General features: G+C 36.8%; 1 protein-coding gene across 1 annotated transcript in view; it reads left to right on the top strand.

Moving 5' to 3' along the window:
- The window catches only part of LOC122811072 (diacylglycerol kinase zeta-like), a 3,109,428-nt gene that overhangs the window by 1,571,595 nt on the left and 1,518,827 nt on the right, over nucleotides 1-19,006 (top strand). Inside the window, exons 11-12 of the mRNA XM_044082630.1 lie at nucleotides 7,819-7,914; nucleotides 8,549-8,631. Of these exons, the coding sequence (XP_043938565.1) occupies nucleotides 7,819-7,914; nucleotides 8,549-8,631 (179 nt within the window). The remainder of the gene's footprint in view (nucleotides 1-7,818; nucleotides 7,915-8,548; nucleotides 8,632-19,006) is intronic.

The raw sequence follows: 19,006 nt of genomic DNA, 5'->3' as shown, positions 1-19,006 counted from the left end.
CATCCAAAAACGATAAGGATACTATCCGGGGCGCCCTCACAAATTGCCCCTTCACCACAGCTTTTTTCTGTTTTTAAGGGGTGAGATCTAGTAAAATGCAAGAAACTATTGGAATAAGTTTCCTTATGAAAAATTTGAGCTGTAAAAGTACGTGAAACCTCATCCTTCATCAGTTTAACATCCAAATATGAAATCTCTTTCATATTAACATTGTGCGTAAACCTTAAGAAGGGAGTTGAGTCATTAATGTAAGCCGAAAAGTCCATTACCATTTCTTGGGGTCCGTCCCAAAAAATGTCATCCAAAAATGACATTTATGCCAGATTTGATCCGTATCTGGTACACATGCTCTCTAACCCTGTCTCTGATTCTCCTGTCAGATTTTCCAACGTAGAACACAGGACAAGAAGAGCACATGGCAAGATAAACAACATGTTCGGTGTTACAATCAGCTGTGACATCAAATTTATGTACTTGCAAAGTTATGGGCTGCACGAAATGTGTCGATTCAGAAATAAAAGAACAAAAATTACATCTATGACACGGCCTGGTTCCATGACACAGATCAGCTTGAACAGGGTAAAAACTACTAATGGAATGGCATAAAAGTCTGAATAAATTCTCCTTGTTCTTAAATAAGAACTGTGGTTGATCGCCAACAATATTTCTAATCAAGGGATCTATGGTTAATAAATTCCAGTGTTTAATTATTATGTCCTTGATATGATGGAAGTCATGAGTAAAGAACAAAGATATTTTCTGTTTGGAGATATTACTACTTTCAGAATCTCTAGATACTAAATACTGTGACTACACCCTTGTTCTGAATAATATGGGCATGCTTTACTCAACCTTATATTCTCAATGTTTCGGAAACTTTGACTTATCTCACTATCTTTATATTTCCTAGCAACCAATCTATCACTCAGGTCAACAAGTTCTTTCTCGACATTAGACTGAAGTGGGTTTAACCTGGAGGCTCTGATAGCCTGTCCCTTTACTATATTATTAAAGATAAATCCGGCGTGCATGCTATATCTTTGTAGCAATGTATTCCTACAGCAGATAAATCCGGCGTGCATGCTATATCTTTGTAGCAATGTTTTCCTACAGCATGGTTTCCTGTAGACCCCTGTATTTAGCTTACCATTAGTAAGACGTTCAATATATACATCTAAGAAAGGAATACTTTCTCGGGACATTGAAATGGTATATTTTAAATAATCAGTAAGTGAATTCACTTCTTCAAAAAACCTCTTTAACTCAACATCACTTTCCTTCCAGAGAAAAACCAAGTCATCTACAAAGTGCTTATAGAATATAACAGATTCTTTATAGCTAGATAACTGAAATAATTTGTCCTTCTCCCATGCTGCCATCACCAGGTTGGCGTAGCTATTGGCACACGAAGTGCCCATAGCCACGCCATCCTTCTGTATAAATAATTCATTGTCAAACAAGAATACATTGTTCTCCAACACTAATCTAAGTAATTTACAAATAAAATCAATTTTAGTATCCAAAAAGTCAGTATAGTTGGTTAAATACCTATGTATACTGTGTATACCATGCTGATTGGATATCATTGTAAAAAGATATTTGACATCCATAGTTACTAATATATACGGCAAATCAACAGGTATATTTACTGTTTCTCTATATAAATCAAGCAAAAATTGTTTTGTATCTCTCAAAATAACTGGATTTAAATTAACAACAGGTCTCAACATTTTCTCGACCAACACAGAGAGGTTCTGTAACCCACCCCCTGCCTGCGACTATAGGTCTCATAGGTGGTCTCATGGGATTTTTATGTATTTTTGGTAGTCCTTGTATAATAGGAATTAAGGGATGTGCAACAAGTAGAGAATTCAACATATCAGTGTTAATCACACCACTTCTAAATAAATCATACAAGCTACTAGAGACCACAGGCACATGTTTTTGTATATCGCTTTTCCTAAGAGAAGCATAAAAAGTAGTATCACTCAACATTTCACGCATATAGTAATGATATTCTGTAGTATCTAAGATAACTATTGGGCCACTTTTATCTGCTGGTCTATATAGAGAATGGAGAGAGTATAAGGGAGTCTAATGTGAATGAAATTTTACCACACCAAGTTACTGAACCTGTAGTTCATAGGAAAACCATTAATAGTAATGTTGGATACACACATCAAACCCCTTTCACGATCCCCAATATGCACAGTCGAGGCAGAAGCCGCTCTATGAGCAGGGGGAGGCAAAAAAGAAAAGCCCCAGTAGGAGAGTTGAAGGGGACCCACTCTGAAGAAGATGTGGGAAAAGTCAGCGACCACCTAGTGTGGAATCTTTCACATAGACCGTTAGATAAATATGAGATAGAAGTCTTTCATAAAGGGCTTTCCTTTATATCGACAACCTACAGTAACATTCCAGATACTATTTTAGATGTCAAACTACACGTAATGTTCAACTTAAATTGATATTTAATAATGCAGAGAGTAATACGCATGTTCCACAACTTAGGAAACCTAGTGTCTTTGTTCCTAATTTACATCCATTAGTGGATGCCTTTTGCAAAACTGTTGAAGAAGATATGTATACTAAATCTAGAGGTATGCAACCCAATACTAGAAAACATAATTTATCCTTCCAGCAGAAGAGAGCATTGAATAATCTAAGGAAAGATAATAATATTACAATTAGTTCCAGATGGTCATGCTTCAGTCCATTCTACCCTTTTTGGGTCAGGACAATTGGATGTGCTCCATCAATCCCAATAGTTCACCTTGTGGGGGCCTGTTTGCGAATATTGTTATGTTACAATGGGAGAAGTTTTTATGTGCTTCACCCTATTATGCCCATTGTAAAACGTACGTACAATTTTTGGATGACATTTATTTTTTGAGACGGACCCCAAGAAATGGAAATGGACGTTTTGGCTTACATTAATGACTCAACTCCCTTCTTAAGGTTTACACACAATGTTAATATGAAAGAGATTTCATATTTGGATGTTAAACTGATGAAGGATGATGTTTCACGTACTTTTACAGCTCAAATTTTTCATAAGGAAACTTATTCCAATAGTTTATTGCATTTTACTAGCTCTCACCCCTTAAAAACAGAAAAAAACTGTGGTGAAGGGGCAATTTGTGAGGGCGCCCCGGATAGTATCCTTATCGTTTTTGGATGAATGTGATCTACTGAAGGGTATGTTCCTGAATAGGAGGTACCCTTTTGATTTGGTCAATGAGATGATGTTGGAGGTTATAAATAAGAGGAAAAGGGGTCATTTTAAGGCTATCTTGTCCCAGAAGGGTGGTCAGGAGACTTACAGCTTGACCAGTGGAGGTGTAATTGACCCCCAGTTGTCTAATATTAGTTTAAATTTGAATGGGATGTTTGAGTCACAGAGTAATGTAAGTAATCATTTTCAATCAGCTTTTATTGCTACATACAATGCAGACAGAAAACAAATTGCAAATATTTTACATAAAGATTGGGTAATTTTATCCTCCTGTAATGATTTAAGGCAATGTTTTACTGATAGACCTGTTATTGTATATAGGGAAGGGCAACTGTCTTAAGAGTATATTGGCAGCATATGGCAGGGCACAATCAGGTGGGTCCATGAGCAAATGTGGGGCCTGCAATTACTGTTGCCATATTTTAGAGGGTCCATCATTTAACTTTAATGGGGTAACAGTACAGTTGGCCAGGAAGGGTTCATGCCAAACAGCTAAGGTAGTGTATTGAGCTTTATGTACGGCATGCCCTTGTTTTTATATTGGGAAGACAGAGAGGAAATTGAGGAGTCGCATTTATGAAAATCTGAGGGACATCAAAAATAGAAATGATAATAATGCATTGGCTAAACATTGTAAGGAGTTTGAAGGGCATGCTTTCAAGTTTACAATTATTGATTTTTTATACATGGATCCTAGAGGTGGCCCATGGCCTTTGCTATTGGAAAAGCTGGAAGCCTTATCCCAGTTGAGAACTAATGCTTTGCAATGGCCTCGTTTAAATGACCATTTTTCCAATTCATGTTTAAAAGCCATTGAAAGGTAATGGGTTTCATTTAGAATGGTGGACATTTTAGTGGTTTCATTGGATGAATGTTTTATATGAATGTTCAATTATTTGTTAATTTTAATAATTTTAATATTTAATTATTTAACATTTATGAAGATGGATATTTATATACACTTTTTTAGTTATTGTTTATTTGTGCTATGATGATATGTGTGTCTAGTATTTCAGTTGGCTTAATTGGTTGCATGATATTAATGGTTGGAGTTAACTAGGGGCGGGTTATTTAATGATGCTTCTCTGGTTGCTTTCCACTTTGATAAAGTCTCTGAATTGTCAGAGACAAAAGTGCTCGTTTTTGATTGTGACAGTGGATTTTTAAGTATTTTTAAGTAAATTTTTAATATTTGACATAACTTTTTTTTGGTATTATAATTGACTGTCAGACTGGTTCTGGACTCGGAGCATTTGTCTTGTATTTAGAATCCCAGAATTACTGTGTCTGATATAAAAAAAAATCATAACATATCTCATAAGGCATTGTTAAAGGTTATAGATACATGGAGTTAGATTAAAATTTCAAAACTTGATTAGTTCATTTTATAAAAAAAGTGAAATACCATTTGTGAGTAGAAAAGAATGGAATATTGTATTGTTGAAGAATGGAATAGAGCAGGAGTTTCTGTTGAGCCGGATGTTTGATTTAATTGTAAATACTATTGTAAGGCGAGTACATTAATGAACAGATGACTATAGGTGGGAGGCAGAGAGATGTTTTAACGATTAGGTGACTATAATAAAAATGTGATTTTTATAAGACAGGTGCTAGATATGTTATAAGGGTAGATAAGGGAGGTTTAATGTTGAGTAAGGAAAAGGGCAAAATAATGGGAAAAATGTAGGGTAGGACATATACATTTTTTGATTAACAAACAGTAATATTAATCATTCAATTTGGTGAATAAAACATAAAGAAAGGAGAGGAAAGAGAAAATAGAAAACAAATGAAAGTGTAACATTGCTGTGGGAAACAGTATGTTATTTTGTTAAAAGAAAACATGTAACTGATAGATTCAGGACTACTGGGCTGAATATGTTTATCAAAGGGCTTGTGAGGTACAAGTAAGATTGAAAGTAGTGCTTTCTTTTCTTGTTTTTGGTAAGTATGTTGCACTTCATAATGAAGGCAATCATATGTAGTGCTAGAAAATAAGAAGAGAAGAGTTTAAGGGTCTATATTAGATCACCAACCGCTTAAAAAAAGCGAAAGGTGATTAATCGACCCCATATAAGCGAATGCTTACAATCTTGAGCTGTCAGAACAGTGATTTTTTTCGTAGGGAAAAAAATTGCTGTTCCATAACACATACACGCAACATAAGCACAACAAACAAACAGCAATCCACACACATACACCTAAAATCATACACCTAACCCTATACTAAACTATACACACACCACTAACTATCCACTTACCTTAACCCAAACCCTAACCCTAAGGTCCGTCATTATCGCACACTCACCTCACCCGCTCCCTAACCCGAACTCACCTAACCCGCCCTAACCCTCACATCCGCACAATCGCACACATACGTAACCCTCGCCCTAACCCTAACTCACCTAACCCTCACATCCACACAATCACACACTTACCTGAACCCGACCTGTAACTTTCCACAGCGCTGAAAATTCTGAAGCAACAGAAACGGACAACCAAATTCTTTCCCTAGGAAGAAATTTGGGTTTCTGTTTTTTCGATATTTTAAGCTTTTGCTGCATAGGGTTCGATATTAGAACATTCAAAGGTTTGAAACCTCGATGTTCTAATATAGTCCCGAGTTTAATAAGTCCTGCAAATAGTTATGAATTGTTACAGATTTGGTAAAAAAATTTGGTTAACACTGAAGGGCGGTAGTAGCTTCATTAAAAGACCTTAGGAAAAAGATATGAAGAAATATCGGAAAGAAGAGAAGAGAATAAACACAGACATAGTGTATTAAATGAAACCTTTAAAAAAGTGAAAGTATGGGAAGTGGCATGTGAAAGGAAAACAGTGGTACTAAATGTATGAAAAGCAAAGACTTGTGCAAAGCATTAAAAGGACGAAGAGGTGGAATTGTTACCACTGTATTTAATGCATCTTAGAGGAGATACAAGTCCTTAAATTTACAGAGTTTTGTAGAGCTAGAGGCTGTCGGGAAGGATGACATGTATTTCATTGTGAACTTAAGAAATATTTTAGCTATGCAAACAGTATGTTGGAAAAATTATGATGACTTAGAAAAAAGAAGGTAAATGAACCAGATGCTGTAATGATATCAGGAAGGTATGGTGAATTGTTTTGTAATAAGAACTTAGGTCTGGAAGCAGAAGTATTAAAAAAATGTAAATAAGTTGGTTTTCCAGAAAATAATGGTTAAAAGAAGAGGGTGGCCTTATGTATTTAAATAGGAAGGTGATTTTTTTTAATCCATTCTTTTCTTCAATCATTTGTTACATGTTAACTGGTTAAATATGTATACATTTGTTTATGTTGCTTATTTATAGTTTTAGTTCATGGGATTTCAGAAAGTACAACTGAGCCTTGCAGCCAATGTTCCCCATGCTAGTGCCCACCCTCTTGAAGAGGGTGAGGCCAGTAAAACCTGAGATGAATATGCAAGTACGTATTCAATCTTACAGGTCCTGTTTAAAGGATGACAGAGTATCACGCTGCTTAGTTTGCAGGGGGAGTTTATTGCAGAGTTGGGAAAGTGGGAAAACTGTCTGTGGAGTCGGGCCTCATAACACCTCTGGGCGGGCATTAATCACACATTAACACACAACCTGTTGGGCATTATTGCTTGCTTTTAATCTTACCATTTTTATAAATTCGAATGCAGTATTGGTTGCTGTGGAGAATATAGCTTACCCTATAACTTACCATACTTGTAGCTGTTCAAATCCGAGGATCAGTTTTATAATAGGTTCTCTCACCTCTCCTCTCTCCAATTAAAAAGGATAATGATGTTCAAATGAATACGACAGAAGTGGAGTACTATTAGAAAATGAAGGGCAGCCTGCCGGTCGGCAGAATATACAGTGTGGAGAGGGGCTTTGATTTCTTTCACACGGTCCATACAGAAGTAGACCTTTGTCCATTTGACTGTTCAAAGGTGACAATCTAACCTAGTGTTGTTTTAATGAGGGCACACATCATTATTACACTTTATATTAATAGTTTTAGTGGAATCTCACCAAAGAGAACTTGGGCTGCTCTCTACTTTCGGACTAGAGTTGGTTTGATGTGTGCATCTGTGACTGTTTCTCATTGTTGAAGTCTGCTAGAGCAGTGATCCCTGGACTTGAACATGTACTCCTTCTCTTGGTTCTGAAAACATAATTGTATTGTCTCAGCTTTTATTACTTGTGACATTCATTAGTTAGAGCAAAATGTTTACATTCTAACCATTTCTTCTAAGAACCTTATCTGGCAGCTGTCACTATTGTGAGGAAAGAAAACGTACACCCAGAAATTGAGATGTTTATGTCTTCATTTATGCTTCTGTGTCTCATACTTCCTCATTTTATTCAAAAAATTACTTTTTACCAGTAGTACTAGAGATAATCTACAGTTTGGAAAAGAAATGTGCATTAGTAAATGGTTGACATGCTTGGTTGGTTCCTACCTACTGGAAGTCAATTGTAAAGAAAGTAATTTTTGGGAAGAATGCCCAGCTAGCCCTTTTAAGATAAAGTTGTTAATTTGATGGCAGTTTTTATTCAAGCAGTTTAACACCATTCTTTTTCCTTCCTCAGGAAGGAAGATGGAGACCATTTATTGTCAAGCCAATCCCTTCCCAGCTAATGAAACCACTGTTGGTGTTTGTGAATCCCAAAAGTGGTGGAAACCAGGTAGGTTTAAAGCATTTAGACTTAATCTGAAGAGTTTTGTCAAGCATGTAGCTATCACCCTGTAACTCTTAGATGCTAAAGTCTCTGGGTTCTAAATGCACTGGATTGGTGTTGTACAGGTTTTGTTAACCTTATTAACACTTCTAATTAACCTGGATGGTCTTGATCACCTGTGGTAATTTTTTGAAAACATTCTCTTGTTTCTGTTCAGACATCAACTTATAGATGCTTTGTAATTGCCTCTCTTACCTGTATGTTCACTTGCGATTGTTTAACTGGTAATGTTTATTTCAGATTTCCTTGAAAATGTGACATTCTCTGTCACAGGAATAAGTAATATCTATGTATTTAACTTCACTGATTTCTTAAACTTGTTTTGATGGCTGTTTTATAATCTAATCTGGAACTCATAGAAGGTGTAGACAGTTCTGATGTAGTCTACTGATGTGCACATTGTAGTCTTCACTTTACCATGACAGTTAACTGATTGTTGTCTTAGTGTTGGTATATTATGAGCTTTTCAGATTTCCCAGACTTGTCCTCTCCTCTTATGCCACCTCTTGACTTTTGATACCAGAAACTGAATCTCTTTGATGAGGAAATGAGCTGTGTTTTCATATTTTTTGTTTGTCAGGGTGCAAAGATCATCCAGTCCTTCATGTGGTACCTGAATCCCCGTCAGGTATTTGACCTGAGCCAGAGTCAGCCCAAAGAAGCGTAAGTAGATTGTAACATCTTGCATTAAAAGTGTGTTCTTTGATGATTGCTTTATTGAGTGCCAGGGTAAAGAAACACAGGTTGATCTCAACTCATCTTAGACTCATTTGCAACCATATTTTTTTCACCAAACCTAGTCCAGATAGGCATCAGTTTGGCACATTTTGATCCTGCTTGCAATCTCACCGTTGAACATTAGCCACAATGACATGAGAAAATGCCATGCCTTTTTCATGTCGTGTGTTATTTTTCATTTCAGCACAGTCAGTGCCAGTTCAGAAAGACAGAAGTAAGTTGTCATACATCTCTCAGACAGAGGTGGGATTTTTTCTGTGCCCTAATATTTTTCTTACTTTGTAGTTGCTTCCAGGAGGTAATAAAGATAGTAACATGTTCTGGTGCACATACAAGTGTAGATTGTACAAATGACTCCTGATAGCCAGTTTCCATAGCTATTTAAGAAGTTACACATCCTGATTTAGTAGCAGCCTGTACCCTCTTTAAAAACTTCAGTAAGCATATCCTATACATCTGTGAGTTATTTCACAGTTCTGACACTGCTGCCTCCTTCAAAAGGTTGATTTAATCATCATTTACGTAATGAAAATAAACTTCCTAATACCTCCTCTGCACTGCCTTCTTGATCTTTTACAACTGCTTTGAATAGTGACACCCACTTTATTCCTGTAGATTTCTTTGTGGTACGTGAACACTTTCATAATCCCTTACCCCACTTCCTTTTTATTTATATTAGTTTGTTTATTATCCTGGTGAATGCTGACAGAAGTGAGGCTCCTAGAGTTGCACATGCAATATCTACTAGAAGTCGATTGTAAAGAAAGTCATTTTTGGGAAGGATGCCAAACTAGCCCTTTTTGAAATAAATTAGTTAATTTGATGGCAGTCTTTATTCAAGAAGTTTAACACTGTTCTTTTTCCTTCCAGTAGATTTTAGTAGTAGTCAGCAAAATTAAATATGTATTCTTGATTTTTTCTGGATGTACTTTTCTATTTCACCCTAGTAATGTAACACCCCATCCCTTTGCTTTTTCATATTGATTGCCTACTTTTAGGTCATCGCCTGTATCTCATAAATCTCTTTCTAATTCAGTTCTGTTTAGGCAAAAGGCTTCAAAAGGATAGAGCAAAACAGAGAGACAGTATAAATCAATGCTGTGCAGCCTTCATAGTAGTGATGCAACTGACAAGACTACAAACAGTTCCAGGTGTAGCAGTGAGGCACTATAGCACTTTATTGTGGAGCATTCAAGTATATGATGCAATAATATATGTGACTGTGATGTCTGGATGTACAATGTTGTTTATTTGCAAAGATTTTCCGACATTAAACCATTTAACCTGTTAATGTCATTACATTTAACAGAGCTAACAAGTAATAATTGTGGATAGGTTTATATTATGTACTGGAAGTGACCTCATCAAATGTAATACGTTTACTTGCTTCTCCACTAGCTATATCGTATCTTCTCAAATGTCTTATTCCCTGATGAATTATTTTGTGCTTTTGTCATTAAATTTAAAAAGTTTTTGTCTGTATATTATTTCAGCCAGAAGTAGCTACTGCTTTTCTTTGTTCTGTCAGTCTGCTGCTCAGCAATTTCTGTAACTGGAACAGGCGTTGTACCTTTTTTTTAAATTTTATGACACATGGCAGATGTGTGACCATACATTTCTATAAGTTATGGATTTATCGACATAAACACATTAGATTTTTAAGAAAAGCTGCACATATTTTACACAGACATCCCAAGTGTTTTCATCGTACAATATGTGTTTAGACCTCAGATAGTTTGCCCTTCCCTCACACAGACTTTAGTGTAACTGTGGTTAGCATGGTGTTCAATAATAAATCACCGGTGTACTAGTCTAAGTTATATGCGGCATGCACTGCAAAGGATTGGATGACTGTCCAGCTACCAGAGTTTTAGGGCATCTTCCATGCAACCTGACTGCTGCACAGCTCCAGAAGAGCAGAATAAAGTAAGTGATTAGGGTGCCAAACTCTCAGCTCTGTCTTGTCATTAAAGAGCACTCTGTTTTGCAGTTTTAAGGGATTGAAGGTTGGCTAATGCTTTCCATTTTGGGAATACCTTTGAATTTTACCATTTTTTTGTGAGGAAGACTTCAACTTTTCTATCAAAATTCATTACTTGAGGTTTGGGCTATTGCTCTTGTTGGCTTTTACTAAAAAATTTTACTCAGTCCTTGCTTCCTTACTCAAGAGGAAAGAGTGTCATACTAAGGCTCTGCTAAATGCTTGTCAGACACTTTTTTCATCAGAGAAATGGACCTGGGCCCGAGCTCCTCAGTTGTTCCCACCATGATCTGCAAGAAAAGAAGGGTTGTACCAGGGGCTTATGTCTTGATTTCAGCTTAAAAAGGGGACAACAAGCATTAACATTGTTTATTAGCTATTAGTCTAGTGTTTTTCAGGATGGCTCACGAATCTATTAATAAACAACATATATATTTGATATATTTTATATTTTTATAGTATACATTTATACATAAGCACATGTTTTTTAAATAGTGGAACATATAGTTTGAGATGTTTTTAAGCTGCATGAGGCTGAAGTATCTATTATAAATTAAATATTTGTTTTTAATATAAAGAATCATAGAGGTTTTGAACATGAATTTCAGCCAGCAATTTTTTAGTTAATTTTTTAATCAATTAAGCACTGATGTCATCAAGTAAGGAACAATAATGATTGGTTGATGAAGTAACAGCAAAGGTATTTAAATGTAGAAATGACTTGCTTTTTTAACAGTCTGATGAAGCATTCAAGAGAATGTGAAAGTGCTTACTGGATGTTTTATTGTTTTTGTTCTTTAGTTCAGTGTGTTTAATAAAAGGTCACACTTCTTATTGTCATGTTGTACCTCAAGAAAAGGTTATTTGGATTTTGAAACTACATTTTGCTCGAGGCACTTTACCCTTTGTGGTTGATTCGGTTTGCTAAACACCTCTTATACAATAAGCGGACAATTCCATAGTCATCACTATTGCTGATGACCACACTGACCTAAATACTGAAAAACCTAAAAATCCTTTGAATCATTTGAAAATTGGCTATCTAGTAACTAGCTAATTTTAAATCTAAGTAAAATGAAACTCCTCCTATTTCTACCCAAATTACTCAACAACTTTAAACCTGCTTTCAGTATCACTTCCACGACAAAACTACCATCACAGTAGAATCTAATATAAAACTACTGGGGGTCTTCATAGATAAGTAACTCAAATTTGACCTTCATGTTTTCAGTTACATTAAGAAAAGCTAGAACTACTATACAGAAATGAAAAATACCTTACCAATGAGTCAAAAATCACTCTCTCTCAAGCATACCTCCTCCCCTGCCTCTTTTATAGCTCCCAAATCCTGACCACCTTCCAAACCACTCTCTTAAAAATACTTGAAACAACTTACAATAAAATTGCTAGATTTTATACTAGCAAAATCATTAAGTCTTACCACTGTCTTTCTCTAAACACCTTTGAATTGGTTAGAATTTCCACAATAGTTACTTCTCACTCAACTAAAAATAATGCATTCTATCCTAAGTAATAAATCCTTCTATCCTCCCTTTTATCCCCCTATAACCCACTTTGGACTCTCAGAAGCGCTGACCAAAACATTTTACAAATCTACAAACCTAAAAGTATATTGGTCACAACCTGTATTGCTTCCTCCCTTCACTGTCTTGGAACAAACTTCCTCTGTCAATTAGAAGCATCAGCCATGAAAAACAATTCAAAGCAGCTGTCAAAAAACTTCTAGCTAGCATCAGGACATGCCACTGTAATCATCCTATGTAAGATTTTATATACTCTGCTCCTCATACCTTATTACTACCTATGACCCTATTTCATATTCCTCTCTGCTAACATATTTCCGTCTCTTAGCCCTACTTCCCTCCTTCTGTCACTCTCACTTGCTTAAGTCCAGCCTCTCTTAGTAACCTCCTTTCTTTCTACTGTCCTCTTCTAAATACTGTTTCTAAAACTTTCGACACTCCTTATATGATGCTTATTACTATTGTATTGCTACTGTCTCCTCAATATCCTCCCAAGAAAGTCCTCCCACTGCCTATACAAAAAGCAAGATTTTACAATCCTTTCTAGCTTTATGTATAAAGACATGATCACGTAAATAGTGGAGTTTATACTTAACTATTTAAATAATGTTGCTCAGCTGCTTAATTGTCTGTCTAAACTCATCTAGAACCAACTAATGCATTAGTTACATTATGATGTAATTAATTGTAAATTCTAATTGAAACTTTTGTATTATATTCTATGTGTATTATATATGTATACTTGTAGAGCTTTTCTCCCTGGATCTCTGCTAAAAAAATGGCAATGGCCAGTCGGACTATCCCAGTCAACAAATGTCAAATAATAAGTACATAAATAAATAAATTTTACTGACTGTTGCTGCTAATCTTCCCCGAGAATCAGGCACCATTTTTGGTTTGACCATGAAACAATGTAACAGTTGCATATTTTGTCGTTCTTCCAGCCACAAAAAGAAAAAGATTGTTAAGAAGCCTTTGCCACCACAGCAAGCTGGAAGTTTGCCTCATCCATACATGGGTGACTGCTGAGGCCACAGCTGGTTCCTCAGATGACTCATGTTTTTATTTTGTCTCTTCTGATGTACTCCCTACAGTCCCCATGGACCAGTGGACCAAAGATTGGACATGCATCGCCTTTGGCTGTTAGTGTCCAGTTAGCAGCAAAGGGACAGCCACTCTTGTCAGTCTTGGGAGAAGGGGCAGGGAAGTGCTTCTGCTTAGCCAAAATGTTGTGTCTATCCCTGGGGACGTTGTTACAGGCAATACTGGGACTATTTTGTCAGAAAACTCCTGTCTCAGTTACTCTGGTCACAAGTAATTTATTAGGCTTAGCTCACTGCCTATTGCAGGCTCTTGACTCTTCTTTTAAAGCTGTTTCTGGTAAAAGAAAAAGGGATTCATTTCCCCTGAAGAGGTTCAATAAACTGTACCTTTGGAGGGATGTGACGGGACACATGCATTTTTTTTCCCCCACGGATTTTTTAATTTCTGAGGAGAGTGTGATATCTGAGGTCCCTGTGAAAAATTCTCTCGTTTTTTTTTTTTTTTTTTTTTAACTATTTCCAGGACAAGTCTTTTTTTTTTCTTTCAGTGTGAAAGCTGTGGTTTCTCAGGTCCTTAGAAAATTCTGAATTTCCCTTGGACAGAAACCTATGTTTTGGACCTTTTGCTGCAGAAGTCATCAAAAAGTGTGATGAGAAAGGAAATAGATTCAAGGGTGCACTCAGATTTTTCAGCCCTCCTGTAAGTTTTCCAAGGACTACTTCTTTACCTCATCTAACTTTATTAAAAAGCAAAATAAACAGTCCCACAAAATACTTGTACACAAATGATTAAAAAGCAATGGCAGGGAGATTCCAAAAGGAAAGCAGAAAACCCGAGAGCAGAGGGCAGTCCAATAAGTCAGAATAACTGTATGAGAGACCTTGCCCCACCCCCCCAAAAAAAGTCTGAATCTCCATTTCTGTCTTTGGCAACAGATTGTTACACACAAATGGGTCTGGAATGTGATCCATTTAGGCTGCTGATGACAGTGGGAGGCTCTCCCTCCTTTCCATAGGTTTGCTCCTCATCCACCAGACCAAACTCTTTTCTTTCCTCCTGTCTTCCTACAGTTGCTGTCTCATGGGTAATATAAGTTATTCCTCCTCCTCATTTAGGAAAAGCATTTTATTCAAGAATGTTTCTGGTTGCAAAGAAAGAAGGTTCTTGGAGACTAGTTCTGGTTCTTCCTTTCTGAACCTGTTTGTGATACTGCCGAAGTTCAAAATGCTGTCAATTACTACTTTTTCCTTATTTAAATTACCCAGTGACCTTAGATTTAAAATATGCACATCATCCCCATTCTTATAGAGCCAGATTTCAGACATTTCCTGTGGCTTTCTGTGCCTGAATCACATTATCAGTTCTCTGCATTACCCTTTGGTCTATCCATTGCTCCAAGAGTGTCTGTGATAGCCTATTGTAGAGTGAAGGGTATTCATCAATTTTCTTTAGTTAGGTGATTTTCTTAATTTTGCAGTCTTTTTCAAATTGTCAGGCATCTCCTACACAGATTGTGAATCCAGGAGAACTACAAATGTCTTGTCTGACTCCTTCCCACAAGATTGTTTTCCTGGGGTATCTCCTGTACATCTCACTTCAATTAAATTTTCTTCCACAGGAAAAGTAAATCTGTATCTAGATCTTTGCCTAAGTTTTTCCACGCAGACTTCAGACTCAGCAAGGGAATTCTTCAGGATTCTGGGTCTCATGAAGTCTCTGATTCTCATGATACCTCTTGAAATACTCCAAATAAAAAACATACAATGGTACTTGAAATATGTCCCAGCATCAGCACCCATTGACATTCCAAATTCCAGTTTTGAGGTTTGAGAAAAGAGAGGTTAAAGCTCACTGATATCAAATTTATTAGAATCCAGGTTTGCAGTCCTCCCTCTCAACTCTAGCATAGTCAGTCAAAAAAGACACCTCAGACTTTGTTGTGATGCAGTGTCTATAGGGATAAAAGTGAAGGGTCTTTGGAACAGAAAAGGAACAGCAAAACGCATAAACATAAGATATTTTGGCATTAATAAATGCTTGCAGCTCTCTCAATCATCTATGGTCCCCAGGACTTATGTTTACAGACAACACTACACTAATGTAGTACATAAACAAGCAAGTGGAGCCAGATCTTATCCTCTGTGCAGACTAGCCGTGGTAGCCTGGGATATAGCTTTTCAGTACAGTCTCACTGTATGGGCATATTGTATACCAGTGGAGAAAGATTCTTTGGCAGACAAGCTGAGCAGGACCAGGACAGACCTTCATGAATGGAAACTGAATCTGTGGGTCTTCCAGGAACTGATCCAGATGTAGGGAACACCTCAAATAGATCTTTTTGTCTCCAGTCACAACAGTTAGTTGGCAAAATTCTGCTACAGGACTCTGTGCATGAAGGCCTGGAAAACATGTTCATAGGTGCTTTTTCTTTTCCATGGACAGGGATGTTCCTATATGCTTTTCAACTCTTTTTGCTAATATCCAGGGTCATTCTAAATATTCAGAAAGACTCCACAGACTTCACTGTGGTGATTCCCTTTTGGCCCTGTTAACAGTGGGTTTTGCTCTCTCTCCTTTTGAAATGGTCAGGGGCAATTATCACAAGCTTTCTCACAGACTGGATATACTCATATAAGATCAGGGGTGTCCGATACATCCTAATCCCATACAACTGCAACTGGCTGTCTGGATTATCGAATCTTAATACCTTTTAGGCACAATTTCTTTCAGAGTATGTGCAGTGGGTATTAAAGGAGGCAAGAAAACCTGCTACCTGAAAATCGTATATTAGTAAATAGAAAATGTTTACTAGCTGGTGCCAAGAAAAGAACCAGCACCCATTCAGGGCTAGTTTTTCTCTAGTTCTGCATTATTTGTTTGTTACTGCCCTCTGTCTTACTCCTCAGTCATGGCTCATTTGTTAGCCATTTCAGCTTGTCTGGCCATGGACCCCCATCTCTCATTGCAGTATTGTGTAAAATAGTGTATTACATACAAGCTTTCTAGAGAAGTGGTGGCTGCTCTGTGGGATCTTAGTTTTGTATTTGGAAAAACAGCTGTTTGAACCAGCTCATCAGGCTGAACTGTGGCTTTTAACATCAAAATCAGTGTTACTAGTTTTGCTGACCTCTGCAAAAAGAGTACCTGAGTTGCAAGCCCTTATGCTTGATCAATTGTATCTCATTTTCCTCAACAATAGGGTTCCTGAAGAACCAATCCTTCTTTTATGCTTAAAATGGTAACTGACTTTACTTTGAGCTAAGCTATCCATTTCCCTGTCTTCTTTCTAAAACATAATAATGATGGAAAAAGGACACACTAAACCTTAGATGTCCACAGACAACTCTGGTACTATCTTGACAGAACAAAACCTATGATCATTTGTTCATTTCTTGGGAAGGTAAGAAAAAAATGACAACCTGTGTCAAAGCAGACCATTTCCAAAAGGTTGTCTCTGTTATCTTTTCTTAAACCCACCACAGCAAAGCTGTTCCAGGTGGGGTCAGTGCTCATTTTAACAAGGCCTTTGAGTCATCTGTGGCCTTTTGGAAAGGGATGGGTGGATTGCAAAAACATTCTGGAAGCAGCATCTTAGTCCTCTGTGCATAATTTTACAAAGCATTGTAAACTAAATTTCTTGTCCAGATTACCAGGGTGTGATCTTTTATTTTCTTAGCATTGTCCCTATTAGGGTTTAAGCCTCTATCTCTCTGTTTTTTTGTTTTAAACAAAATCATCTTTATTGAATTAGAACTTATTATACAGGCAATCATGCATTTATATAAATGGAAACAAACCGTAGTGACATATTTTCAGTTGCAAACATTATATATCACTTATCTTCTATTCAGTCCTGCCAGTTAAATATTACATGGTTTATTCAGTCCCTGCCTTCCCTTAAACCTCATTCCTCCTCCATAACATTATTCTGTATGTACTGTTTCAACAATTCACTTTTTTTTGTATGTAATTTGCTTTTACCCTTTTATAAAGATCCCACTTCCAGCTCTTTTTATATCTGTTCACTACTACTAATACAATGTGTTTAGACTTTGATTTCCATTTTCTAGTAATTGCTTTTTTGGCAGCTCTTTACACCAATTTGCTTACCCAGTATTTCTGACGGAGCAGTCTCCAGGTATTTTTTCAAGTCTGCTAACCCATTATGCTCCCAAAAATATGTTCCCAGTTACCTCTTTCTAAGCCATCACACCTCTAACATTTGCAGTCGACCTGAGGAAAAATTCTTTGGAGTCTGCTTGGGGTAAAGAAATACCTATGTAAACACTTCCAAGCAAAACTCTTAAATTGTCTAGACTTTGTTGCATGTTTGTGAGCCATGCCTATATCTTCCAGTTGTCTCTTTGTGAATTGCTTATCCAGTCTCGCTTCCCAGTCCTTTCTAACCTCCTCTGATTGATTCATATAGTTATGCAATATTTTATATACCCTACTAGTTATCCTTTTTTTAACAGCAGCTTCTGTTCTAGATTCTTTTAAGAACTCTACCGGTGGTGGTCTTACACTTAAGATCACCCTGTCCGTTTCTGTTTGCCTGTACTCTGATATCAATCCTTGATAGGTAAAGCAGTCTCTAACCTGCAGTCCAAATGTATTTTTGGCCTCTTCCCATTCTATTTCCTTTCCCTCTCTAATTATTTGCTCCCAATACCATAATTCCTTTGACAGTGTTCTCCATTAAATTCCAGCCCCCTCTTGCCTATTCTGTGTACCCCTAATTGCAGTCATCCCTATTAGCAGAATCTCCTTTCTCCATTCCTGTGTTGGCTTAGTTCTTAGAATACTTTCTGCTACTTCATGAATATAATAATTTGTATATGTTATTATTCTCCTTAAGGATCTGCATCCATAATCCCAGTCTGTCCTTATTTCTTGAACTTCCGCCCTGTTTCATCATCATACCTTTCCACTTTGAATTATAGCTTTCTGCATGTGCTATGTATAGGAGCCTTAACTATGTAGCTCTGAAATATCACTTTCAAATCATTCAATCCAAATCACCTTGTTCTGTTGGAAAGGGTAACTTATACCACTTGACTGTTGCCCTCTTGCCCTCCCAGGTAAAGTCCTTCAACTCTTCATTAATTGCTGTCCACAGCTTCTCCTCTGATTGATAAAAGTATGCTTGACATGAGTAAAACTGAAGGAACTAAAACATTTTCAGTGTTTGTATCTGACTGTCCATATCCATAAAACAGAGCTTCCAGTTTCTCAGTTTTTGTATTATTTTTGTTTTGTCTTCCCACATGTCATTAACTGCCGTAACAGAATTATTTTTAATCTGTACTCTTAAGTACTTTGTTTTTATCACGTCCCCATGTATATGAGTATTACTGAACCAATTTATGTGTGGATACGTAGTTCACAGCTATTGCCTTTGTTTCATCTTCATTCAGTTTTTATCTAAAAAGACTTGAAACTGTCTCAGACTCTTCCACAACACAGAAATGTTATTTTCTGGTTTTATCAAATACAAAATAATATCTGCAAATAAAGCCAACATTTCTTGATTAACTTACCAATTATGTTCTTGAACTTCTGAGTCCCTTATATTCTTTGCCAGTGGTTCTAAATATATCATAAGTAACAAAGGGAAAAGAGAACACTCCTGCCTAGGTCCTCTTTTCAAGCAGAACTTATCAAAGAGGACCCCCCAACCACTTTAATTTTCTCCTCAGGGAATGCAAATGCTTCCATTGCCCTACTCATA

The sequence above is a fragment of the Protopterus annectens genome, chromosome 9.part0 (assembly GCF_019279795.1).
Source record: "Protopterus annectens isolate FY-2018-M chromosome 9.part0, PAN1.0, whole genome shotgun sequence".
NCBI lineage: Eukaryota > Metazoa > Chordata > Ceratodontiformes > Protopteridae > Protopterus > Protopterus annectens.
Note: the sequence above shows the minus strand (reverse complement) of the source record. Positions and strands in the feature narration are given on the sequence as shown.